Source organism: Felis catus, chromosome A2 (assembly GCF_018350175.1).
Source record: "Felis catus isolate Fca126 chromosome A2, F.catus_Fca126_mat1.0, whole genome shotgun sequence".
NCBI classification, from domain to species: Eukaryota; Metazoa; Chordata; class Mammalia; order Carnivora; family Felidae; genus Felis; species Felis catus.
In genome coordinates this window covers 91,608,885-91,635,665 of record NC_058369.1, presented here as the reverse complement: position 1 = coordinate 91,635,665, position 26,781 = coordinate 91,608,885, and the positions used below count along the sequence as shown (strand labels likewise).

General features: G+C 38.6%; 1 protein-coding gene across 7 annotated transcripts in view; it reads left to right on the top strand.

Moving 5' to 3' along the window:
* ABCB1 (ATP binding cassette subfamily B member 1) overlaps window positions 1-26,781 on the top strand; it is a 234,141-nt gene that overhangs the window by 126,955 nt on the left and 80,405 nt on the right. For 6 of the 7 annotated variants that reach the window (NM_001171064.2, XM_019814933.3, XM_045041350.1 and 3 more), the window contains 2 exon segments: window positions 11,869-12,040; window positions 24,448-24,499. In NM_001171064.2, the coding sequence (NP_001164535.1) occupies window positions 11,869-12,040; window positions 24,448-24,499 (224 nt within the window). 7 annotated transcript variants of the gene reach the window in all.

Here is a 26,781-nt window from a genome sequence, read left to right as displayed (position 1 = left end):
CAGGTAAGCACTTATTTATGTAAGCCCAGTGATGATCTCAGCCATCTAGATAGAGCCACACGGAGTGTGGTTCCAATAGGACACAAGATTCATTGTCATTAGTGACTCATATTCTGGTAGGTTTGAGGTCAAAGTCCCAGGTACGAAAAAATAGAAGTCAGCAATGCATTATTTATTACTATGCTTTATTTATTACTAGTACATGTCATTATTCCTCTGTGCTCAATAACTTATCTCAAACTTGAAATCCTTTATATAATTCTTCATCTCATTTTGTGGTTGCATGGCGGTTGCTTAGAACCTTTTGTTTAATCAGATTTGGAATAAGACAGGGATATTATAGGTGGCGCTGGTTGATGGTCTTTCTCTACTTGGATTCTGCTTTTTCTCTTTCCTAAGAACCTGGAACACTACTGAACCAATTAAGTCCAGCAGTGAGTACATACTTTATAATTTAGTTAGAACACACGAGACATTTTTGAAATGTCGGTGGGGGAGGGATAGGCTATCTTGTAAAATGGATACTAGTAAATTAAATATAATAGTTACAGGCAGGAAAAAATAGTTGCCTCACTTTGACACTGCGGACTCTGTGGTTATCTTACATGATCATCCTCTTGCACTACAGTTGATCTGGCTACAGATCTCTACAGTCTTTGAAATTTTAGAGGAATGAGACTATATGTTCACTCTCAAGAATGATTACTCATTCTCAAGAAAACTATTCATGTGACCAAGGGACAGATTTTGTTTTATATTTCATTCTTATGTATTAAAAGAAGCTTTAATGTTAAAGTAGGGTTTATTCCCAAGATTTAATTTCAATTTTATCATTTTAAGACCAAAGCATTTCTGTCTTTTGTAGTTTAGTTTTTATTATTTGTAGCTTAAATTTTTTAAAGCCTTATTTCAGAAAATTTGACATATCTAATACTTGGAGGTAACAGTATCAATATAATTAAGCCACAAAAGAATAAAAATGTAGATTTTTAATGTGAGGGAATAATAACACACATAAAGCACTCTATGCCATGTGTTCGATCTAAGTACTCTATATAGAACTCATTTAATCATTGCAACTCCCTTGGAGATAGGTACTATTATTATTCTAATTTGACAGGTGAAGAAACTGAGCCAGACATATTAGCTTGCCCACTTGATACATAGCGGGACCAGAATTGAAACCTGTGAAGTTCATGTTCTAAGTTTATGTGGCTTTTCCTTGTGTCTTTTTCCTGAAGAGTTGACATGGAAAACTGAACTTGTATGTAAAACCTATTGACCTGAGGACACATTCAGAAAGTTTAACAGTATAGTGCTGGTATTATCAGCTAAGACAAAAACTCGTGTGTCAGGGCTCCCCAAGAACCTCAGGTTTGATGATTCACTATGAGGTCTCTCAGGGCTTAGCATATTGTCATACTCATGATACTCATGGCTAAGATTTATTATGGCAAAACAATACAAAGCAAAATCAACATTGGGAAAAGGAAAGAGGGAGGCAGAATTCCAGGAGAAACCAAGCACAAGCTCCTGGAGTCCTCTCCCAGTGGAGTCACACTTAACTTCCCCAGCAATGAATGGTGATAAGTGTGAAAGGCCATCAGACAAGCTCATTAGAAACTTAGCACCCAGAGTTTATACTGGGAGCTGATCACATAGGCATTAACGTATACCAGAATTCCAGACTCATAGAAGGAAGGCAGGTATTTGACATAAAGCACATTGTTGTACAAATAATTTGGTCACTTTTATCAATTAGGTGATGTCAATCCACCCAAAATCCAATTTCTAGATGGCCACCAAGGGACAACCTTGAACACAGGTCTTTCTAAACAGCAAGTCTCAGGCTCGGAATTTTAACTTCTTTCTACTATGAGACTTTTTAGCTGTCTTCAGAAGGTGATGAAGAAGAGGTAAAGAATATTCAAGTGTTCCTACTAGCTTTTCTTTAAGTTTTTGTTTAACGTTTATTTATTTTTGAGATAGAGAGCATGAGTGGGGGGAGGAACAGAGAGAGAGGAAGACACAGAATCCAAAGCAGGCTCCAGGCTCTGAGCTGTCAGTACAGAGGCCAATGCTGGGCTCGAACTCACGAACCATGAGATCATGACCTTAGCTGAAGTCCAACACTTAACCGACTGGTCCACCCAGGTGCGCCCTAGCTTTTATTTTTTAAATATATATATCAGGCCTTGTTTCAACAGAACAAGAAACACAAAAGTAGAATAAAATCTAAAGCAAACAAAGAAATGAGACAGATGGAAATAAAGGCAGGAAACATACAAGTGGGGTCGTAGGGCCAATACAAAGCACTGCTTAAAGATTACGTACTGTTGTCAGGATTGTGCAGCAGGCTCAACTCTGAGCATTCTTCTTAATGGATCATATCGAAGAATTCATTTCTTTCAAAACAGATTATTGCTATTATCTGTCTATTGCTTCCTCTGTGCCAGGGATTTGTTAAGCACTCCACATTTGTTATCTAACTTAATCCCCACAGTGACTCAATGACATAGGAACTTGTATTATTCTTACACTACATGATGAAACAGAGATGTTGAGTAATGCATTCAAACTCACGGATTTACGTAACTAGTAAGGGAGCAGGTCCAAAATTTGCCCCCAGATTTGCTTACTCAAGCTAGAGCTTTTAACAACTTTAATCATTTATGAAAGCTTGTGGCCAGTTAAAAGTTTCACCTTGCAGTCACTTCATTAGACATTATAACTTGGCTTCTGTCTCTGCCACTCATCAAATTCAGTAGACCTGTCTTGATTCCATCTTGACTTTTAAGTAGTGCTTGACATTATCTACTATTTTCTTTTTTCTCTTTGATTCTATGATGCCACAGTCTGCTGATTTTTCTCCTAGCTCTTTTTTTTTCTTGTGTCATCTCTGCCTGTGAAATTAGAATTCATTAATCCCTTGTCCCAGCTCAGTGATGGTGTTGGCATTTTTGTGCTTTCATACAGACATTTCCAAATTGTTTTCATGCAAAACTTCTTTCTCAATTGAGCTCCATTCTGTAAAGTTTTAGTATCTTTATATGCAGTGGTTTCCTTTACTAATTTCTAGTTACTTTTGCTTCTCCATTGAGGACATTGGTATTTAATTGCTTCTACTTCACTCAGCTATGCTCTCATTATTCTTCTCTTTGGACAACCTTAATAATGTCTCCTAGGCTCAGCATTCTTTGACCTTTCAGCTCCAACAACCTTCACTCCTACTCTACTTCAGTAAATTACACTTGTGAACAAGGACCTGGGGTTTATCATCTGGGTGAACTCCCATCTAAGAAGCTATAAACTCAAAGGTATCAGTCTTCAACCTCAACTTTTGATTCCTTCTAGCTTAACCTTTTCTCTTTGTTATCCTTCTTTTTTGACCTCATTTCCTGTTGTTACTGTAACAAAATACCATTAATTTAGTAGCTTTTTAAAACAACAAAAATTTATTACCTAACAGTTCTGGGCCTAGAAGTCTCACTGAGCTAAAATCAAGGTGTCAGCAGGGCTGGATCTGTTTCCCTCCCGTTATCAGCAAGCTTCAGGAAGCTGCCTGCATTCCTAGGCTAATGGTCTCTTACTGCATCCCTCCAACCTCCTCAGTCATCTGTTTTCCTGCTACTGAGTCTGAGCCACCTGGCTCCCTCTTGTTAAGGACCCGTGTCATTACATTTGGTCTAATTGAATAATGCAGGATAATCACCCCATCTTGAGACCCTTAACATCTGCAAAGTCCCTTTCACCATGTGAAGAAACAATTCACAGGTTCCTGAGATTAAGTTAATCTCAGGCATTATTTTATGTTCATGAGGAGAAGGCATTATTCCGCCTTCTATACCTGGTCAAGGGTTTGCTTTCTCAACCACTTTCTATTGCTGGTCCCCTTACTCCATTTCTGCTCTTCTAAAAGCTATTCTACACATAGTAGACACATCCAGTCACCTTCGTTCGTGCCTTTCCTTTGCACTTAGCTGGGAAGTTTAGAGTAAAACCCAGACTCCCTTATCCAGCTGTAAAGGCCCTGTGTAATCTGTCCTCTGGCACATCTCTGACTGCACCACAGACTAATCTGTGCTCTGCTCTTGTCACAGTGGTAATTCTATTTGGTCCTTGAGATATACCAACCTTCTCTTCACCACAGGACCTTTGCATTTGCTCTTTCTGTCTAGAATGCTCTGTCTCCAGATCACCATGTGACTAACTGTATCGTTCCTGTCATTTAGGTCTCAGCTTACATGTTGCCTTCTCAGAGGGACAGTCTTTAACCAGCTAGTCTAAGCCAACTGATCCTGCCTGTCATTGTGGTCTAAGCTCTATGAAGGAAGGCATTTTTCTATGTTTGCTTCCCTAGGTACTCCTAGTGCCTAGAATAGGTAGTTAGATATTGAGTGAATATTGAATACATCTTTTCCTCATTTTACTATTTGCACTAGAATATATATGAGGACAGGTAGCTTGTCTTATTCACTGTTACTTCCAATACCTAGAAACCTGACCCTTATTAGCTGCTTAACAAATATCTTTTGAATGTTGAATGAATGAATAAATGAATGGATTCACTGACTTCTTCTCCAACCCAGGCACCATGGTAGAGTCGTGTTAACCACCTGGTCTGCTGATTACCTAAACTATTCTTCTTCTTTGTGTATCAGCCTTCCTTCTATGTGGTTCTGGTTCACCATCCCCCCTATTTCTTTCTTTTTTTTTTTTAATTAAAAAAATTTTTTTGTAATTTACATCCAAATAGTTAGCATATAGTGCAACAATGATTTCAGGAGTAGATTCCTTAGTGCCCCATACTCATTTAGCCCATTCACCCCTCCCACAACCCCTCTAGTAACCCTCTGTTTGTTCTCCATATTTAAGTCTCTTATGTTTTGTCCCTCTCCCTGTTTTTATATTATTCTTGCTTCCCTTCCCTTATGTTCATCTGTTCTGTGTCTTAAAGTCCTCATATGAGTGAAGTCATAGGATATTTGTCTTTCTCTGACTGACTAATTTCACTTAGCATAATACCCTCCAGTTCCATCCATGTAGTTGCAAATGGCAAGATTTCATTCTTTTTGATTGCTGAGTAATACTCCATTGTGTGTGTGTATATATATGTATATATATGTATATACACACACACACATATATGTATATATATATACCACATCTTTATCCATTCATCCATTGATGGACATTTGGGCTCTTTCCATATTTTGGCTATTGTTGAGAGTGCTGCTATAAACAGGGGCGTGCATGTGTCCCTTTGAAACAGCACACCTGTATCCCTTGGATAAATGCCTAGTAGTGCAGTTGCTGGTTCATAGGGTAGTTCTATTTTTAATTTTTTTTAGAAATCTCCATACTGTTTTCCAGAGTGGCTGCACCAGCTTGCATTCCCACCAACAATGCAAAAGAGATCCTCTTTCTCCGCATTCTCGCCAACATCTGTTGTTGCTTGAGTTGTTAATTAATGTTAGCCATTCTGAAAGGTGTCAGGTGGTATCTCCTTGTGGTTTTGATTTGTATATCCCTGATGATGAGTGATGTTGAGCATTTTTGCATGTGCCGGTTGGCCATCTGGATGTCTTCTTTAGAGAAGTGTCTAGTCATGTCTTTTGCCTATTTCTTCACTGGATTATTTGTTTTTTGGGTGTTGAGTTTGATAAATTCTTTGTAGATATTGGATACTAACCCTTTATCTGATATGTCATTTGCAAATATCTTCTCCCATTCCGTCGGTTGCCTTTTAGTTTTGCTGATTGTTTCCTTTGCTGTGCAGAAGATTTTTATTTTGAGGAGGTCCCCATAGTTCATTTTTGCTTTTGTTTCCCTTGCCTCCGGAGACGTGTTGAGTAAGAAGTTGCTGTGGCAAAGATCAAAGAGGTTTTTGCCTGCTTTCTCCTCAAGGATTTTGATGGCTTCCTGTCCCCCTCTTTCTTATCAATGTCTAGCCAAATGTTTTCCATTTCCTTGTGTTTAAAGGGTTCCAATTATAATTAGTTTATACCTCTGTGTTACATTTCTCCTGATATGTTACTTTTTTTTTGTCCCCTTCACTGTAAGCTACTGAAGTCTTTTTAATTTTTACATTTCCTAAACCAATAACAGTACCTGAATATATTATATATTACCATAGTGTATTCTTAATAAAAATTTATTTAGTTAAATCTCATTTTCATCTTCATAACAGCTATGTGAGTTTTTCTGCATATATGATATTCTCCTCATTTTATAAATATAGAAACCAAGGCATTATGAAGAGATTATTTTCCCCAAACTCTCCTTCCTAGTAAGTGACAGAGCTAAGACATTTCACTGAGGGTTTTGTCCTGCTTAGCCTTATTGTACTTACCACTTTCCTCAAATCTTACCACCTTTTCTTGAGACATCTTGACTCATGTCCCAAGTAAACAGGAGGTTCTAAACTCTGTCAACTTTGTCCTTATCCTTGGAAACTTGTTTGTATCTGTGCTTACTCTTAGCTCATTTCTTCTAGTTTGAGTTGAAGAGGTATATCTTTGCCTATTTGAGAACCATTCTCCCTTTACCAAGTTTTATTGTGAAAACTTTCAAACACATGGAAAAGTAGAACAGTAAAATTCAGGCCCATATAGCCGTTGTCTGTATCTAACAACTGTTAAAATTTTACCACACATTTCACCTGAAGTTATAGATTTTGTGATATTTCATATGTAATTGCTTACATATATCAAAAATGTTCCTACACAAAGTTTTTCTATAAAACATAATGATCGTATTTAACAAATGAATCATAATTCCTTAATGTAATGTTTAGTTCATATTCAAATATTTCCAATTATCTCCAAAAAAATGTCTTTTACAGTTGATTTGTTCAAAATAGGATCTAGTCAGTGATGACATTTAGATATTGTGTCTTCTGAGTCTAGAAGTTTTCTCTTCTTTTAAAACTATATTGACATGCTTTAAAGACTATACTAGTTGTCCTGTAGAATACCTCACCTTCTAGAGGTGAGGTATTGCTTCCTGATGGCATCATTTAACTTGTTCTTCCATGGCTTACATTTTGAATGTGCTGAAAGTTAGGTCTAAATACATACACATTAAATGTTTGTGGTAAGAAGATTGTGTAGGGGATGCTGTATACTTCTTGTCTTACCACATCTGGAAACCTCAAATGTCAGAGTGTTTTTTCCTTTTCTACAATGCTAGGTTTGATCGCTTGGTTAAGGTGACGACAGACTGGATTCTTCCACTGTAGATGGATCTCTGCCCCCTCACAACTATGAGTTGTCTTGGGACATCATGGGAAATCTTGTTTCACCCATTAGTTATAGCATCCACCCATGATCCCTCTCCTCAGGTTCCAAAGAAACATTTGTTTGCTTTGTTTTTTAGGATTTTGCCCCATCTCAGTTTCCTTCTATATTTTCACCAGTCATCTCCTTGACTGATTTACTTATAAACATGTGTAAGACTTCGCAAAATAGTTGCCCAGAGGGAATGTGACATTCCCCTCTGGTGTCCATTCTCTTGCTTTTCCTTTTGCCCCAAGATTATCAAAAGGACAGTCAACATGCTGTCTCTATTTATTTTCAAATTTTTCTTAATATCAGTCACTCTTTTTCTCTTCCTGGATGATCTTACCCACTCCCATGACTTCTGCTACATACGCTACTATCACAAAACTGCGTTGCAAACTCTGAATTCTCTCCATGTGCTTCTTGGATAGCTCTTTCAGGATGAGCAGTCAGATAGCACAAAATGAGATTTCTCTGTGCTCCTTCCCTCCAAACCCTTGCCTCTTCTGGTTATCTCAGTGGAAGGCAATCAGCTTTTTATTGCTCCTTCTACACCTCACACCCCAATCTCCTCTGAGTATACTGCTATGCCTACTTTCCGGCTGGAATACCTTTCTTCTTGCTTCTAAACACATGCTAAACTTTCAAAGCTGGGAGGAAGTATAACCTCTTCTGTGAGGCTTTTCCACAAAGGAGGCAATGACCATTTGCTCAGTCTTGTGTCTGCTTGACTGTATATGCTGTGCTGTCATAGCTTGCAGAGTGTAGATTGCACATACTCTTTTGCTTTGCCTTACTCCTTCTCTTTAAGCACTCTGAAGGCAGGACTTACTCCTTTAGTATTTATCTGGATTTTATTAGTCATTGGGTACACATTGAGTAAATATTTACATTTATTCTTGTTTTTATCATGGCCAGTCATTAGTTTTGGAGGTAAAATATCATATGGGAGTGGTGATGAGAGTGTCCGTTATCTTTGCTTCCTCTACTGAGGAATTTGATATTTTGCCCACTTTTATAGAGTCTCTAAGAGAAGATAAATGGCTTCTACCCTCTCTTCTTGTGTGTGTGTGTGTGTGTGTTGTTGTTATTTTGTTTTGTGTTTTTACACATGGCATTTTATTTTCTGGCAAAGGTGACATTTTAAACGAAGAGGGAGAAAACATGGGTCCACTGACAAATTGTTAGCAAAGAAAAGCTAGATTCCTGCCACATCCTCTCCTTTTTGGTGCCTCAAAGATTTAAATCCAAAGATTTAGCATGTATCAAGGAGTTGAACATAAACCATAAAATTTCAAAAAGAGAACATGAGTGCAGGTTGGAAAAGGTCTTCCTAAGAAGGGTATAAAATCTAGAGGCCATAAACAGTTGGTAAATGTATTTTTTATTTATTTTTCCCATTTCACCATTTTAGAGTAACAAAAAAGGTCATTTCTACTAGTAGAATTTCAAGCCCCTCTCTACAATTGCAAGAGGCCCCATCTTTTCCCAGAGTTCTCCTCCTGAGATTCCCAAGGACCTCCAGTATTGTTTACTTAATTTTTTTAGTATAAAGTATTATCACATTAGCTAATATATAGCATATACAGTGTGCTCTTGGCTTCAAGGGTAGATTCCCATGATTCATCACTTACATACAACACCCAGTGCTCATCCCAACAAGTGCCCTCTTCAGTGCCCATCGGCACTGAAGTGCTCCTCTCCCACACCCCTCATCAACCCTCAGTTCTCTTTATTTAAGAGCCTCCCTCTCTGTTTGAAACTTTTTTTCCCCTTCCCTTCCTCCATGGTCTTCTGTTAAGTTTCTCAAATTCCACATATGAGTGAAAACATATGATATTTGTTTTTCTCTGACTTACTTCATTTAACATAATACCCTCCAGTTCTATCCACATTGTTGCAAATGGCAGGATTTCATTCTTTCTCATCGCCAAGTAGTATTCCGTTGTATATATAAACTACATCTTCTTTATCTATTTATGAGTTGATGGACATTGGGCTCTTTCCATAATTTGGCTATTGTTGAAAGCAGTGCTGTAAACGTTGGGGTACGTGGGCCCCTTTGAATCGGCACTCCTATACCCTTTGGATAAATTCCTAGTAGTGCTATTGCTGGGTCATATGGTAATTCTACTTTTAATTTTTTGAAGAACCTCCACACTGTTTTCAAGAACAGCTGCACCTGTTTGCATTCCCTGTATTTTTTTTTTAGAGAGCTGGGGGGGAGGGGCAGAGGGAGAGAGAATCTCGAGCAGACTCCGGGCTCAGCACAGAACCCGATGTGAGGCTCAATCCCACAATCCTGCAGTCATGACCTGAGCTGAGAGCAAGAGTCAGATGCTTAACCAACTGAACTACCTAGGAACCCCAGGTGTTTTTTTAAGGAGATGGATGAATGCGTAGTTAAGACAAAATAAGTAATGACAAAATTTAGCCTGTGTTTCAATGAAATAGGGAAAAAAATGCCCAAAAAAAATATTCTCGCTGTTTAAATTTGTAAAGAGGATAATGTTTTTAGATTATGGAATGTTATAGATTATGGTTATGTCATTACTTCAAACTTAAGCTTACTTGATTACACTTTTAACAGCTAGAAAAATATTAAATGCAAATACCTAAGTATATATTAGACATTCTTCTTACACCAAACTTGAATTTTTGCTGATTTTATAACTCAGCTTCACTAATTCTTCCCTGCTTTATGGACTGCCAGTCACTACTCCCAAGAACTGTTTTGCTCTTTATTTCTCCACTTGTCAATTTGGTTCTTATTTGTATTTGTTACCACTTGAAGTTCCTTTTTAGCTAACTTTAGGATTGGCTTCTGTCTCTTTGTAAAGTGTATGTAAATTCTAAAACCTTACTTCTGCTGCTGTGTCTTTTACGTTGCCTGATATTAATCTTTGTTTTGGTTTATGTTCCCTTCCTAGACCTCTGACTTTTTACCCAGTTTCCTCTCTAGGTTACAAACCTGCTGACTGTCATGAATCCACAGGACAACCGCCTGTTTATTCAAAACCCCCACAGATGGCTTCATCCTGTCTGTGTTTTTGTTTCTGTTTTCTTTCATTTGGTTTTCTTTCAGTCCTAACCTAGTTCCTTAAATGTAAAGAAGTATTGATTGCTTTTCAAATGGACTGTCCTAGAGCCCCAAGCCAGGTCCCGTTACTATTTCTTCTTGTCATCACTTTTTGGATACAGAGAAGTCTGTCTTTTTTTTTTCTAATGTTTATTTATTTTAGAGGGAGACAGAGCACAAGCAGAGAGAGAGAGGGAGACACAGAATCGAAGCAGGCTCCAGGCTCTGAGCTGTCAGCCCAGAGCCTGTTGGGCTTGAACCCACAAACCACGACATCATGACCTGAGCCTAAGTTGGCTGTTCAACTGACTGACCCACCCAGGCGCCCTGAGATGTCTTTCTTTATTTTTCACTTGCCTATAATTAAAGAGACTATGCAGACCTGCACTAGTCAGTCATTATGGCCATATTCTATCTTTTTAGACCTGTACTAGTCAGTCATCATGGCCTTATTCTATCTTTTATGGCCAGAATCTCTTTTGGGGAAGCATGCATTTAACTGATTCTTCCTTTCCTCTTCCTTCTCACTATCGAGTCCTAATTGTATTAAAATTATTTTACATTTGTGCTACTTTCATTATGCAGCAGATATTAAACCCAAGCCACTTTCATAAAGCAACAAAATGTTTCCTCAGTGGTGCCCTCACAGGAACTTTTGGCAATCAAGATTTGTCTTGGTTAAAAAAAATCTTGAGATGAAGTGTTTTCTATTCTTGGAAAGCAGAGAAACAAATACATATTTCTTTTTTTTATGTTTATTTTTTGAGAGAGAGAGAGAGAGAGTGTGAGTGGGCGAGGGGCAGAGAGAGAGAGAGGGAATCACAGAATCTGAAATAGGCTCCAGGCTCTGAGCTGTCAGCACAGAGCCCAATGCGGGGCTTGAACTCATGAACTGTGAGATCATGACCTGAGCCAAAGTCGGATGCTTAACTGACTGAGCCACCCAGGCGCCCCAGTACATATTTCTATTATTGTACCGTTAAAGACTTTTACAGTTTCCCAAAATGTCCCATCCCTCTCATCAATCCTCATGTGAGAAAAGAAGACAAAATGAGTCCAATATGAAGAAGTAGGTCAGAATTCAATAGAAGAGCCAAATGCTCATTTCTTTTTTTTTTTTTTTAGTTTATTTATTTAATTTAAGCGGGGAGGGGCAGAGAAAGGGAGAGAGAGAGAGAGAGAGAGAGAGAGAGAGAGAGAGAGAGAATCCTAAGCAGGCTCCATGCTGTGAGTGCAGGGCCCATTGTGAGGCTCAATCCCACGAACTTGGAGATCATGACCTAAACTGAAATCAAGAATCTGAGGCTTAACTGACTTAGCCACCCAGGCAGCCCTCAAATGCCCATTTCTAATTAGTCTATTGTAATAGTTTATGTTGGACCAGGTTGATATAGTAGTACTAGTCTGAAAAATGTCTGGATTTTGGATTTATTTGGGAAGTAGAGCAAACCATTCATGAAACTGTACTAATTGTTCCTATTCTTTACATTTTCTTTCTTTCTTTTTTAGTTTCGCTATTCAAATTGGCTTGATAGGTTCTATATGTTGGTGGGGACAGTGGCCGCCATCATCCATGGAGCTGCACTCCCTCTCATGATGCTGGTTTTTGGAGACATGACGGACAGCTTTGCAAATGCAGGAATTTCACGAAACCTAACTACTCTAAACATAACTGGTGAAAGTGAGTATTGTTTGTGGTACTGATTTTATTGGAAGCTTGAAGGAAAATCAGTCACTTAAAAATGATGTTTGTGGAGCCCTTACTAAACGCACTAATGTGTTTAGTTCTGGGGAAGATTGAAGGGCCTGAGCTATAGTACATATTAGTAATGAGTTTGAGAAGATAATATTCACAAGCATTAGAATCCACTTGGGAAGAGCTGGCAGAGATACATAAAAAAAAAAAAAAAAAAAAAAAAAAAAAAGGCCGAGCTCTGTAAAGTCAGAAAGATGCCAGGAAGTTTCTGGAAGAGGTATAGGAACTACTTAATCTGGACCTTGAATGATAAGTAGAAATCAGTTATGAGATTCTCTGACATACTGGATATGGGTATAAGAAACAGGAGTCCAGGATGATTCTAAAATTTTTAGCTTGAGAAACATGATGAACTGGATGCAGTTATCATTGAGATACAGAGGGTGGAGAGAGAGAGTAGTGTTTTGAGCAGTAAATACCAGAAACTTAATTTTGGGTATTGTCACAGGTTGGGCTCTTTGGAAACATGCTAAAATGGAGAAATGTGGCCAAGATAAGGGGTGTGTGTGTGTGTGTGTGTGTGTGTGTGTGTGTCTGTCTGTCTGTCTGTTTTAAGATGGAAGAAATAATAGCTTGTTTGTATGCTAATGGAAATGATCCGAAAGAGAGGAGAAAGTGATGCTTGAGAGAGAGGGAAGAGATTTATTTGAGTGATATCCTTGAGAAAGGAGGGAATCTAATGCCCAAAAGGAAATGCTTGCTTTAGGTAGGAGCACGAATTTATCCACAGTAACAGGTGGGAATAGAGAACATTTGAATGACAGTACCCAAAGCTGAGTTGATGAGGAGGTGAGAATTTGTGGAAGGTTTCTTGTGATTATTTCACTTTTCTCAGTGAAATAGGAAGCAAGACATTTGGCTGATAAAGAAAAGAGGTCTAAAACAGACCTCCAGGAGAGTGGGAAAGTGAAGGGACTATTGAAATTATTTGGGAATCACATTCTTACGCTCATACTTGATTGAGGAGGGACTGGTTGACAGCTCTGAGATTCCAAGCCACCTTTAGTTAAGCCTTGATTGATTTAAACTAAACTTCCCAAAGACTTACAACCTCGTGGGTGCTCAAATGGTAGAAATATTGAAAATACCTGTTTGAGAATACATTTGAGACTATAGTGGTACCGCTTTTTCAACTTTAAGTCTCTGACGAATGTTATAAGTCCTTTCCCCAGAAATATGCATGTAAATATTCATACAAATTTGGGGTATTTATGGATTTTTTGAACCTGTCCAGGAGTCCTGGGAGCCCCTTCTTGGTAATTCTGAAGAACACACTGTTTACCCTGAGGCAGGCTTACTTCAATTCTGTGAATGCAGGTAATGAGTTGGGCCAGAAAATTTTATAGTATGTTTGAGCTATGTAAAATTGTTATGTATTATGTATTATTATGTAAATGGCATTCAGAAGGACCTGCCAGAAGATATACCACCTTTGAATTGACGCCTTTCTATTTTACCATTTACCCAACGGAAGTTCTCAGTGCTCTCTAAATTGATTGATTCCTGTGCATGCTGTAGTAGGCAGTAGTCTTTGGAGTTCGTTCTCTTACCACCATACAGTGGGAGAATCAATTCTTATAGTACTCTTGTAGCCCAGCAGACCTTATGTGTACATCTTTACCCATTCTGATCCTACTCACTTTTTTATGAAGTCCAGACATACACATTGATCTAACGATGTGAGTGGGAGGTATCATACCAATCATGCTGTGCACCTGCATGCACTACATAAAGGGACAGCTGCTGATATCATGTATATTAATAATGAAATATTGAGCTATTAAAATAACTTGAAGCTTGGCCCAGTCTGGGAAGAGCAGATCCTTAAATGGCTGCCTGAGCTAACAGAGCTGAACTCTGACAGGTCATAGCAAACTCAACTACTGTAATGTCCAGTGGTCTTTTTTAAAAAACTGCATTGTCAAATTGGTTTCCATACAACACCCAGTGCTCATCCCAAAAGGTGCCCTCCTCAATACCCATCACCCACCCTCTCCTCCCTCCCACCCCCCATCAACCCTCAGTTTGTTCTCAGTTTTTAACAGTCTCTTATGCTTTGGAAACCAATTTGACAATAAATTTCATATATTAAAAAAAAAACAAAAAACAAACTGAGGGTTGATGGGGGGTGGGAGGGAGGAGAGGGTGGGTGATGGGTATTGAGGAGGGCACCTTTTGGGATGAGCACTGGGTGTTGTATGGAAACCAATTTGACAATAAATTTCATATATATATATAAAAAATAACTGCATTAATGTTTTGATACACTGTATCTCCATCACCCAGATATTAATTACCTCTTTATGAAAAAAACAATTGATTTCTTTAAGTGCAAGTACTTAATCCTTACTATGTCTTGGCTTTACCTGGACCTCCTGTACACTGGTTAAGAGGGACAGTAATGTGACTTAAGTTACTGCATCACGTGCATGAGTTCCCCGGTGGTGGTCCAGCTGTGGAGCCTAGCTCCCTCATAGGCCCATGTGTCTGCATGCTGATCAGAGTCTCCCAGGCTGGAGAATGCCTGCATTACCACACCTCATGGGCTGGTAACTGGGACTTCATCTTCATAGATGCCTGCATCACATGGTTTCCAGTTGGGGTTGTAGTTCACATTGCATTCCTTGCTCATCCTTCCCATTTAGCTCACTCTTCTAGTCTTGGGAAAACTTTGAAGTATGCTTCTGTCAGGCTTTTAAGAGGTACAATATTCATTGGTTAGAGAGCAGGCTTTCTGGAGTTGGACTGCCTGGCTGTAAAACTCCGCACCTATAACCTTTTTTAGTTTTGAACTTTGGGAGATTTCTTCATACTTTAATTTCCTCATCTATAAAAAAGTTTAGTAACAGTAGAACCTACTTCATGGAGTGGTTGTGAGAATTTAATGGATTCATCACTTAAGTCTCAAAGAATAGGGCCTAGTAATAAAAAAGTTCTCAACAAATATTAATTACTGTTATAACATCATCAGTAAACTAGTAATCCATGTTGCTCACAAGTGAACCCACATAATTTGCATGATGATGTGGTTCTTTATATTATTCCATCTTTTTTTTTAATTTTTAAAGATGTATTTATTTATTTATTTGAGAGAGAGACAGAGTTCTAGAAGGGGACGGGCAGAGAGAGAGGGAGATACAGAATCTGAAGCAGGCTCCAGGCTCTGAGCTGTCAGCACAGAGCCTGACGTGGGGCTTGGACTCATGAACTATGAGATCATGACCCGAGCTGAAGTCAGACGCTCAACTGACTGAGCCACCCAGGTGCCCCTATGTCATTTCATCTTTATGGAACTCTGTGATACTTGCTTATTTTTTATCATTGTTTAAAGCTTGGGACATACCCAGAGTTACTCAGCACCTGTTACAGATGTGGATAATTGTCCCTATCAGCAGCATTTCTTTGGTAACTGTGGACCACTAGCCATGCCTTTCCAGAAAAGCAGGGATCCTCAAAGTATGGCCTGTTGGACAAATCTGGATTGTTGCCTCTTTGTATTGCTTATGAACTAAATCGTTGGAAAAAAAAATCAAAAGAATAATGTTTTTTTGGCACATGGTAGTTATATGATATTGAAATTGCAGTATCTGTAAGTAAAGTTTGAGTAGAATACAGCCATGCCCATTCATTTGCATTCTTCTGTGGCTGCTTTCACACCACACTGGTACAGTAGAATAGGTATGGCAGAGACTATATCATACCCAAAGCCTAAAACATTTACTTTCTCATTCCAGTAAGAGGTTGCCAGTCTCTGAGGTGGGGAATTAAGTAGGGGGTTATCATCTTCAGTCAGTCAGTAAATTTGCATTAAAGTGTTGCTTGTGCCAGTCATAGTATACATCCTAAGTATTCATTCCCAACCCCCAAGAGACTTAGTGTAGTGATAAGAATGGACAAGCAAACCAACAAATGTAGTTGGATATGATTAGTGCTGTGATACAGAGATGTACAAAATGCTTGGGAAAAGACAGGAAGGACACTCGACTCCACATATAGGAATCATGGGAGGCTTCCAAGAGGAGGTGATAACGAGGTTTGGCATAGTACCTCTCTCATGCACAAAATAAACATGTCCTGTATAACAAGTAAAATTATTTTAAAATAAATATTAGGTAAAAAATAAGTTAATAACCTTCTCTCATCAGTACCCATTACTGCCACTCCCTGCTATATATCCTTCCATGTCATCTCAAAGGCAGCATGCAGTCTCTACTTTAATTTTTAGTCTGGGACCCTCCGTTCCCTGTCACTAACCTGCTCATCTGTAGATTCAGATTTCCAGATATCAGATCATCTAGGGGGGACAGATTTAAGGTTTTGATGCTGGTCCTAGAGATGTGGGCAAATGAGCTCTCTGATGTTTCTGGAGGAAGAGTCAATCTATGGAACTCCTAGGACCCCTGACACTCTCTGACCTTTCTTCTTTTTGCCTTTCCCCCTGTAGAACCTCACTACCTCTCCATGGGGGTAGACGTAAGTAACAGAGCCTGCTTGTTGGATAAGAAGTATTTCTTGCCTAGAGGAGACTTAGATTTGCTGTTTTACACTAAACATTGGATTTAACTAGATAGCTCTACAAACTTTGAGCAGATCCTTCTCTGCTGCTACAATAGACTCACTGTAGGGGTCTTCTCCTGATGCCTTGTACTGATTATCAGACACTGGCCTTTGTCCTGTTCTTTTTGTTGTGTACCTGATTTCTTGACACCCTACTCCCATCCATCTTAATCTAATAGTTAGAATTTTCCTTTGTCTGAAAATCTCTGATGATTTGGGCCTAGGGAACTCTCTGGTCCTGCCATACTACTGTGGTGAACAAAGCTTAAGCACTGCTGAATTTCTGTAGTATTCTATGAGTTCTCATTTTCCTCATGAGTTTGATGATTCTCTGGAAGTGAGACCAGATAAAGACAATTACGATTTTAGACATGCTGTGTCTAAGGTAACTGGTTGGGTACAAGTGTAAATGACGTCCAGGCATTTGAAGAAATAAGAGTAAATTTGGCATACAGAAAAGGACAGAGAGTTGGCAGTATTTGAGTGGAAGGAATGTTAAACCTTCTGGAATAGGACACAGGGAAGAGTAGAAGGAGTGGGAACCTTAAGCCTTGAGAAAAGACTGAATTATTTACAATAACTAAAGCTAATATTTATTGAGGATTTGAGATGTGCTTGGCACTGTGCTTAGTACATTACATGCATTGACTCCTTTATTCCTTTCATGCACATAAGATTGATACAGTTATTATCTACACTTGACGTGTTAGGAAACTGTCAAGTTTCCAGAGGGTTACATACATTTAAATTGCCTCTGGTCATTCAGATGGTAATGAGGATTTGAACCTATGCAGACTGGTCCCGAGCCCATGCACTGAAGGAAACAGAGGGACACCCAGAAAGGAAGACACTGAAGATAACATTCTGATCCAGAAATTAAGGGACATGGAGGGTATTTGTCATGTCCTATGGTGGTTATCACCCAGAGATACTCTTTAAATAAACTCTTGACTATTTATTGTCTCTAATGTTTCCATTTATGGTATATCCACATTGCTGGCTTTTTCCTTTTTCCATAACTGTATTATGGTCGGTTCTGTTTAGTCTCCTACCAGATTGTGGACTGAGGAATGGAGAAAACGTGAGCCACTCAAATTCTAGTACAAGTTCATCATTCAGACACAAAGGGGGCAAAGTGGAAAGAGCTTATCTTCATATTTTTCATTATACTTAACATTTCTGTTCCCCTGCTCTGAAACTCATGAGGATCAGGAAAGCTATTTGTAAAATTGTCTTCAAAATAATATCTGTATTTTGCTGCTTAAACTATGATTGTATAAATCATGTACAGGTTTTGAATGTGTGTTTTAAGACTTTGATGTACACAAAGAAAATATTGCCATGTGTCCCCCCAAGGCCAGCATTATGTGTATGTTCCAAACTAGAATGTTAGATAATATATAAATTTTAAGTATTTCATACAATTTTTCATAAAGGATTCGTTTTCTTTCATTTGCTCAAGGCTTTCCTCTGCCACTAACCATTTCATTGGAACAGTTTTTAGAGATAAATGTCTGGAAAATTGAGTATGAAATTTTGACAATATATTCGAAGTGTGCTGTTTAGTGTGGCAGTTTTTAAAGTTTGAGTTAAAACTAAAATATGGGTAGTTTTGCTAGAGTAATAGTGTAACAGCCAGATTTTGGGTGGGGGGGCGGTTAGTATCAGAGAATGCTTTTTCCAATCAAAAAGTTAAATTAGCTACAATGTTGTCTCCACAATATATTATAAAGACAGCCTAAAAAAAGACACACAGATACTATGTGACCTATTTTAGATACTTAAGAAATGGGATAAACCTAATGAAAGACTGAATCATAGAATTTTGTAGGCAAAAAGAGCCTAGAAATTGGCCCAAACCCATAATTTGATAGCTGTAGAAAGGAAGGCCAGGGAAGCTGAAGTGATGTGGTCACAATGGAGTTGCTTGCTATTTGGCAGAGCCTTTTAGTCTGGTGTTTTGTCCACTGTACTAGCAGCTTTCAAACTCGTCTAAAATTGTGGCAAACAATTTTTCCCTTGGTCTTTTCTCTCCCTAAGATGCCACCCTGTAGATTTGCTTACAGGTATGTCAGGCAGGTCAGCCATGAGGTACAGCTCTGCAGGTCAGGGGTGTGAAGACAGCACATGGGAGGATAATGTGGCTCCTGGAGTCATCCGTCACCCGAAGTAAGCCCAACCTCTCTGAATGTCAGGCCCTACTGTGGGCAAATGCCTGAGGGATTAATCACCAAGGCCAAAGGTCCACATTCTCTGGCATGTGGTTGATGGGACTTCCGGTGCCAGAAGAGTATAAAAATTGTTCTCATAGTGTTCTTGAGCTAGGATGCACCTTGTGGATCATTTAACTATGCAGTTTACTAGCTCTTCAATCAGACACCAACCCCCAACCCACCACATGAATAATGTCTCTCATGGAACTTCACCAAGTAAAACAGCTCACAGAGAGGCTTCCTTGGTTGACAGTGTCAGGGGGGAGTCCAGAGCCAGGATCTCCTGATTGTCTCGGTCTGCTACCACCTGGCAGCAATGCCGAGGTCACTCCACATATAGCCTACCACGTATAACCCTGGCCACAGCCTATCCTGGAGATAGCCTCATCGCTTGCCTACACGACTCTAACATCCTAACCCCACTCTTGCCCACCTGCATCCAGTTCTCCACACACTGTCACAGTGAGCTTTACAAACACAAGTCAGGTCACATCTCTCCCAGTGGTTTTCCATTGCATGGAATAAATGCAGATTCCTTACATTGGCCAATATGGCCCATATGACCGGGCCCCTCCTGCCCATCATTCTCATTGCTTATTGCCTACTCAGCACATCCCGCCTGCAGCATCCTTCTCTGTTCTGTGAGCACTCCCATCTCTTTCCTGGCTTGGGGCATTGCGAACTTGCCCATCTCTCTCTAATGGCTTTGTATCATTCAGTTCTCCCTAAGAAAGAACTTTTGTCCCCATCCCACCTGAAAGTCACTATAGTATATTGCTGCTTGATGCAATAAGATTTGTTACTCAAAAATGATCTTGTTAATTTATTAGTTTACTTGTTTATTACAGCTTCTCAAAGGGGAATAGAGGAATAAGGGGAAAAAGAGGAAGTTCCTGGAAAAGCTATCACAGATATTTCAACAGTGAGTGCCTTATCACTTGAAGTTCAGGACCTGAAAGTAAAAACATTTCCTGCTTGCACAGAAATCCAACAAGATTAGAAAAAAGTCACTCCCTCATTTTAGGTTGTGTCCCGGGTATCTGGAATAGTGCCTAGCACAAAGACTCTGTGGAAGATGGTCAGAAAATCACCCTTATGATACAGTCTCATTTCACCAGTTAGGAAGCCACAAATGTACTTATGTCTCATTCTTTTTATTCATACTGTTTTTAAGTGTGCGGTAGGTAAAATTATTAAATGTACTTACATATTTGGGTCAGATAAAAATGCAATGTAATATGATCCCTAAGTAGTATGGAGTCCTTAGTCATGGTGGTAGGCACTGTTGAGTTGAGGTTTCTCTGAAGTCTTGCTTAGGTGGTAAGGTACTGGTTTACTGTATCTCTTTTTGATCTTACAATATATGAGACACTCATAATACTACGTAGAATGATTGGATGGAATATTTTGAGCAGTGGTCCGCGTGTGTGGCGACTCTGAAACTACTTGTAAACCTTTCGGCTGGGTTATAGCAGGTGGAGCAGGCTGTGCACTGAAGATACAAAGATTGCTAAGTCAGTCCAGTTCTGCAGGGACTCACACGATGGGAGTGGAAAGAGGAGATAGAGGTTATCATACCTCTAGCATTGACTTAATAAATTTAATCTGGTGTTATGTGCTCTGTGACATGTGTCATGTATTTTGTGATGTGTCATGTGTTCTTGACAAGATGAATCACTCTACTAGGGGTAAGCCATTTGAGAGGAGATCATATTTGGGCTCATTCATGGAGGAGGAATCTTTTCTAGAAGAAAAAAATGTGGTAAAAGGTGTGCCAGGTAAAGGGAGGAGAAAGAATAAAATCTTGGAGGAAGAAAGCTGTCATCACTTCTCTACTGAGTATCTTCTCAGTATGTAGAAAATATTCTTTAGTCTAAAAGGGTGGGGCTCAGTCTCATGACATTTAAGCAGAATACTTTGTCATGCTCTGTATCCTCTCTAATCCCCAAGGGCAAAGGCTTCTGGAGCACAAAAGCCAAGAAGAAACCTAGGTACTATTTTCTTTTATGCTGCAGCAGACATCCCTCCAGACAGTGACTGCACAGTGTCCTAGTACTGAAATGGGAAAGGTGTGGTGGTAAAGAAAATGTTTGGAATTTCATTGGTTGTCATTTCAAAAATGTTATCCTGTCAGGTAGATATGGTAACAAGATTGCAAAGACACTAATATGACATGTTAGGGATCTTGGACTTTATCCTTGATGTAGCGAATGTCATTGAAGGCTATTGATGGAAGCAGTGTGATTATATTTTTGTTTGCAAAAATAAAATCTTGTGACGATGCAAAGACCTGATTGAGTAGATAAACCAGTTAGGAGCTCTTAATAGTGTAGAAGTAAGGGTTGATGGGACCCTCAACCAGAGCATTGACTCTGAGGATGGAGAGAATTTGAATAACTCCAGCCCAGATATGGAAGTCTCTAAAGTTGTGGAAGTGGCTAAGGTCACCTAGGAGAGACCATGAAGTTCTGGGAAACAACAGCGTGTAGTGGGAGGGAGAACATGAGGAGTGAATGAGGCCAAGGAGAAGGATCACAGTGGTGGAGGAACCAGGAGAATGAGGTTCTGGAAGCCAGAGGAAGAGAAAAAAGTGGTCAAGAGTCTAAGCAAATGTTTTATTAAAACAAAAGCTGTACTTAAATGTTTGGCTTTCCTGTATTCATTATTTGGCTGATACTGTTAATGCGTGTGTGTGTCTGTGTGTGTGTATTTGTATATTATATGTATCTATACATCCACACATATATCTATGTATATGTTATATAGAGAGTTTCTGGCTTTTCCCCTCTGGAAAAAATATAAATGTTTAGATACTATTTAAATATTCTTCTTTATAACTATTGGTTTGGGCAGTAACCCCTGAGACCCATACAAGTGAAAATTACTAGACCATATAACCTCTAAGATCATTTCAGCTTGAAAGTTCTGATTTTGTGAAGGCATGCCTAAGGATGAGAATTTTGTGAGAAGCTCATAGAGGCAGGAAAAATCTCCGGGCCAGAGAACTTTCAAATGATAAGAATTGATTGGAGGAAAATAAAAGTTAGTTGGAGGGAGTCTAAAGTATATAGCATTTTTATTTCATTGGTCAGTAGAGATTGTCTCTCTCAGATGCGTTGAATACTCCATTATGCTGATGGGTACACTTTGACACTACTGAAGCACAAGTAAAAGACACTTGTTGCTAAGGTTGATTTCTGATGACTGAATCTATATATATCTATATATATCTGTATATGTCTATCTCTCTCTTTATATATATATCTATGTATATATAGATACATATATATCACATGTGTAGTGTAGTGCACAAACATAAAGGGGTCAATTTTGACCTTGAACATAATTTTTTACTTTATGGACTGTATAAAATGGTTGTGGCCCTAGAAGCCACCATTGCCAAAGAACATTTTTTGAAATTCTTTCGATTCCTTACCTTTAGAATTGAGAAAACTGGTAGTAGCAATGAAAACAGTAGAAAACAGACCTGTAGTTAGATTTGAAAATTTATCTTGATTTGGTAGTAATACACACTGGCGACAATAAATATCGTTTAGAAGCATTTCCTGGCTAGATAAATAAGATTGAAAATCCCTAATGAGAGATCTTCTAAGACACGTGGAGAAAAATCTTTACGCAGCTGCTTAATATTTTATCCTTGAAAATATGGAGCAGAAGCAATCTCATAACTGACTTAAAAGATCAATGTGGACACATTATTGCATTGCCATAATCAGTAGGAAGCAATCAAGGTTCTCTGCTACATCTCTGCATCTTCTTATTACTTCCTTACTTTCTCTATTACCCCTAAATATAGTTTTCCCTGGGTTTCTGTGCTTTCTCACTCCTTTTTGCTTACCTGCCACCCTGTTGTCACAGTTAAGGAGTTGGCTTGTTTCCTTCCAAATTCAGCTGTGGCCTCTAGCCATGACTCCTACATCTTCAGACCTGAACTCTTTCCAGAACTGGAGTGCTATAGTCTAAATACCTATTAGACATCTTCAGTGGAATGTTGCAGGTACCACAGAATAAACATTTTCGAAACCGAACCAGTAGTCTTCTCACATCTGACCAGATCAGCTCTTTTGGCTAACCTATTTCTCACCATGATACTACCACTCTCCAGATGCTTGGACTTGAGGCCTTGGTTGTTCAAGCAGTTGCTAGAACCTGTAACTTCTTGTTCTCTGAATCTTGTGGGTACTTTCCTTCTTTACTGTTCTCATTTAGACCCTCTATGCTTACATAATTGCAGTAGCTCGTGTTGCTCGGTCTCTCTCTAGTTCAGTTAATCTTCTACATTGCTAGCAGCTAAGTCATCCTAGACCATACCTCTAATCATGTCCTCTGCTGCTCAAGCCACTGAGTGACTATTAGTTTTATACACTCTGCCTGCAGGGTCCAGATGATCGTTCCAGCCACATATCCACAGTCTCCCATCCACACAGCACACCTACACCCCAGCCAAACTGGTTGACTCCTTCCTCAAACATTCCATGGTCATTTGTCCACATTGCTCCTGTTGCAAAAACTTTCCTCCCCTTTCCCATGCCTGTCAAAATCAAACTCTTCTCAACTAGCCCCTCACATAACATAGCTTTTGAAAAGACTGTAAGATTTGAAGTGTGCTTCCCCATTGATCCAGCAGTCCTGATTATGATCATTTAGCCTATAAAAATATATATCATACGTTCATGTATAATATATGTGTACAGATATGTTTAGTGCAACATTGCTTGTAATAGTAAAATATTGGAAACAACTGAAATAGATGCAGCTTGGAAAAAATGGAGACATAAATACACACAAACTGACATAGAAGATTGGCCACTGAATGTGGGCTGTGATTTGTGTACTTATGTGTGAGTAGACATGCATACAGAAAAAAAAAAAAACTCTGAAAAAGTACATACTGAAATTTTGAACAGTAGGTGTGTGTGTGTGTGTGTGTGTGTGTGTGTGTGTGTGTGTGGGGTGGTAAAATTTTAATGTACCTTATCTAAAAATGTCAACATTTGCTAATACTGCTCAGTAGTGTTAAAATGAATTTGCTTAGTAAAATGTGAGAGTTGTTTGTTTTTTTAAAAAAGTCATGCTTATTACATTATTTTTTATATTTTATGTTTTTTAAATAAAAATAGAAGCTGGAGAAATGCAGCATTAGATTGTAAGCACTAAGTGCTTTAGTATCAAGTGTGTATGTGCTGATACTTATTTATCAGGACAGAGGCCTAAGAAAAGAGTTTTCTCTCTGTCACCTTAGAGTGATATTTCATAAAATATTTTAATTCATGGACGCCAATAATCCAGCTGACAGATTACTTCTTAATAAATATGAGTTTCTTCTTGCAAGTCAGCTTCACTGAATTAAGTGTGTGTGTGGTTGCAACAGCCAACAGTGAAGGATTTGAATGGATGCCATGATACTTACAATTCAAACATCAGTTTGACCAATTTTTGTGTAAACTGTTAAGTAGCACAAGTTTGATTCATTTTTATATGTTTATTTTTAATGGAGAACAAAGAGACATAATGGTATATGTTTGTTTTGTGGCGATCTAGGTATTGTCAACGATTCATATTTCATCAACCGTCTGGAGGAGGAAATGACCACGTAATTAGACATTTTCCTTACTATGCTTTTCTGTATCCAATTATAGCAGTGTTTCCCTAAGCTTTTCTGTAACCAATTATAGCAGTGTTTAAAATTTTGAATTATTAGAATAAAGAGTCAAACTGGAGAACAATACCACTGTTAGTTTTCTAGGAGGATATAGCGTAAATTTTTTTATTTTATTTTATTAAAAATTTTTTTCTAATGTTTTATTTATTTTTGAGACAGAGAGAGACAGAGCATGAACGGGGGAGGGTCAGAGAGAGAGGGAGACACAGAATCTGAAGCAGGCTCCAGGCTCTGAGCTGTCAGCACAGAGCCCGACGCGGGGCTCGAACTCACAGACCATGAGATCATGACCTGAGCCGAGGTCGGACGCTTAACCAACTGAGCCACCCAGGCGCCCCATAAAATTTTTTATTTTTTAAGAAAAGAATTTTCTGCATGAGATGAACTAAAATTAAGGTTAAGCCTAAATTAGATTTATGTATGCCTTGTAAATATAGAATATCATACACAATGAGATTAGAGGATTTCAAAGTGTTTTTTTTTAATGTGCTTAAATTAAGAATCACAAATTTCAATGGCTTTGTAATAGTTTGCTTCCTGTACTTTTCTAGTCATGATATGATGATAAGACCAGTCAACACAATTTTTTTTCTTTAACACAGCACCAAATTCTAAATAATGAAATAAAACATCCCAGTGTAGATATAGTCCCTCTGACCTTTATTCATCTCAGGGTGCTTTTGTTAATGATTTATATATCTTGAAGTTTGGTCCTCAGAACAGCTTATGAAAGATGTCCAAAGGTATGAGTTTGTTAAGCAGAAGATAACGAACATATTGTTTTATTGTTTTACTGTCATCCTGTAAATCATCTGTTAGATTTGAAGAAAATAGAGAATCTTGATCATATGTTGAAAGATAAGAAGCAAGCCCTTCAAATATTCCTAGGGAAAAGCATTTTTTTTATACCGAGGAAAATGAAACAGTGTCTTATAATCATCTTACAAATGTTTAAATATAAGTATATTTTGTTTGAATTAACATGGACTGATTATTTAGAATACGTTAAGTCCTTTTCAAGCATTGTACTTGTTAAATGGAATTTCTTTTTTTTTAAATTTTTTTAATGTTTATTTTTGAGAGAGAGAGAGAGAGAGAGACAGAGCACGAGCAGGGGAGGGGCTTAGAGAGAGAGGGAAACACAGAATCAGAAGCAGGCTCCAGCCTGTCAGCACAGAGCCTGAAGCGGGGCTCAAACCCACAAATCGTGAGATCATGACCTGAGCCGAAGTCGGACGCTTTACTGACTGAGCAACCCAGGCGCTCCAAAATGTGGTTTCTTTTTGGCTGTTTCTTGCTATATCATTAACACTTGGATAATAATTGCTAAATTATTTATTAACTAAAATTTAGTATTGTAATTATATCTTCCCTGATAAGTACGTTGTAATCCCAAGGTATAGGTTGGGGAAGATGTTTTTACCACGATTCCTGCTGGGCTGAACACACAGAGTTGTAAACAGTAACATCCATGACTGCCTGGTTATTTCATGGCTATTTTTGTAACTTCTTCAAGGTTCATACCAGCCTTTTTATTTGAAGACAGCAAGTAGTGCACTTTAAAAAATGGGAATATTGGAACTCCTATTTCATGTAGAATGTCTGTCTTTAACCTAAAAAGAATTTGCGTAGTAAAGTGAGAGTTGTTTGCCTTTTTAAAATATAAAGTCTCAGAGCAAAAAGACATAAACTCACTATTTCTAGATAATCAAGAGTCTGATTTTAGAAGATGGTCATTTTTTTTTTATTGTTAGAGTTTGAACGGGAAGAAGTGATATTTGATTCATTAAGCATTTTAGGATAACTCACAAAGCCTAGTTGGGCAGACAGTATAAAAATACTTTTTATTTGGCATTTACGTTCTGCCAAATTAGTTGGCCCAAGGTCAGGAGATAATTTCCATGTCTTGGTTCCACTTTCTGGCAGGTTCTGTCACTTCTTTCTATTCTCCAAGGTGCAGAAACCACCTCAAAGTGCTCATCAAGGATCCTGAGGCAATAGAAGTAGACAGGAGTGCAGTGGTAGGTCTTACTTGATGCTGGGATGCCTCAAGGCACCACACAAGTCTTTCACAGTAACTGGCATATACTCTGAAGCTTATTGTGTTCCAGGCACCGACCCAAGTGCATATCATGCACTGTGGCATTATTATTCTTACCTGCACTTCACCAATTAGAAAAGGTTTGGAAAGGTTAGGCACCTTGCCCAGGATT